General features: G+C 43.4%; 1 protein-coding gene across 1 annotated transcript in view; it reads left to right on the top strand.

Moving 5' to 3' along the window:
* LOC106520948 (Golgi phosphoprotein 3) overlaps window positions 1–1,289 on the top strand; it is a 19,033-nt gene extending 17,744 nt beyond the window's left edge. The window contains exon 4 of the mRNA XM_014013286.1: window positions 679–1,289. Within this exon, the coding sequence (XP_013868740.1) occupies window positions 679–1,103 (425 nt within the window). The 3' untranslated portion in view covers window positions 1,104–1,289. The remainder of the gene's footprint in view (window positions 1–678) is intronic.

The following is a 1,289-nucleotide window of genomic DNA, read 5'->3' as shown; positions in this document are numbered from 1 at the left end:
TTATTAAAGACTCAGACTGCGCACGCAGCGACGCACTCCTGTCACAGCAGTCTCTCGTCAGGAGGAGAGAGTTTAGTCACTCACACAAAGTTGGACAGATCTGTTCAATAACAACATTCTGAACACGTATTTTATATAAAGTTAGGTATAACAGACCAATGTCTCTGGTTCAGGAGCAAAGTGCAGGAGGAGCAAAGGAGGAGATGTGGACTGATCGCTGCAGCAGCTCGAGTTGAGCCGGTCCGCTGCTTCAACCAAACCTGCTCTGACTGAAAGTCCCGCCCTGCTCTGCTCTGATTGGACAAAACGGCTCTGGACTTAGTCTGATTTGTTGAAGGCAGTGTCAGTTTAATCCTTATATCAGGGTCCCGCTGTTGCGCACCAAACAATGATCCATTCACATCAGTGCAGCTGGATTCTTTTTAATTATATATATTTTTTAAGAAATCTAGATGTATTTGCGACCAAACTGGTCGCACTCTAGAGCCCTGCTAGCTGTTGTTTTGACAGACAACCAGGTACAATCTTAGATATGCAAGGAAGCTTTATGAATACCATCTGGTGCGCTTTTTCCTTTTTTGACCACGCATGCATACCTGTGCACTGCTTATGTGTCACTCTGCATATAATGTATTTTGACATTACCTGTGTTTGTGTATTCCTTTTTTACATTTTCAGGAGAGACATGGAACCCCTTGAAGCTACATTATCAGCTGAGGAATGTCCGGGAAAGGTTGGCCAAAAACTTGGTGGAAAAAGGTGTCCTCACTACAGAGAAACAGAACTTCTTGCTTTTTGATATGACCACACATCCTCTGACCAACAACACCATCAAGCAGCGTCTTATCAAAAAGGTGCAGGAGGCTGTTCTAGACAAATGGGTGAACGACCCTCATCGAATGGACAAGCGAATGCTTTCTCTCATCTTCTTGGCCCATTCATCTGATGTTTTGGAAAATGCTTTTGCACCACTACTAGACGACCAGTATGACCTGGCCATGAAGAGAGTACGGCAGCTGCTAGAACTTGAGCCGGAGGGGGAAAGCATAAAGGGCAACACCAATGAGCTGTTATGGGCTGTTGTAGCTGCTTTCACTAAATGAGAATACAGAATTCAGCTTATAGTTGGTTCTGTGGGTGAACTGTGGGTAGGAGCAGAGTACTAATCCTAACATGAGAACTTATACCACACTTGGACTTTTAGAATGGAGTACTCTATTCTTTTCATGTTTCTGCCTTTTTTTTCATTGTTTCCCTTCCAAATAAACATTCTGTCTATCTTTAATAGA

The sequence above is a fragment of the Austrofundulus limnaeus genome, unplaced genomic scaffold (genome assembly GCF_001266775.1).
Source record: "Austrofundulus limnaeus strain Quisiro unplaced genomic scaffold, Austrofundulus_limnaeus-1.0 Scaffold99, whole genome shotgun sequence".
NCBI lineage: Eukaryota > Metazoa > Chordata > Actinopteri > Cyprinodontiformes > Rivulidae > Austrofundulus > Austrofundulus limnaeus.
Note: the sequence above shows the minus strand (reverse complement) of the source record. Positions and strands in the feature narration are given on the sequence as shown.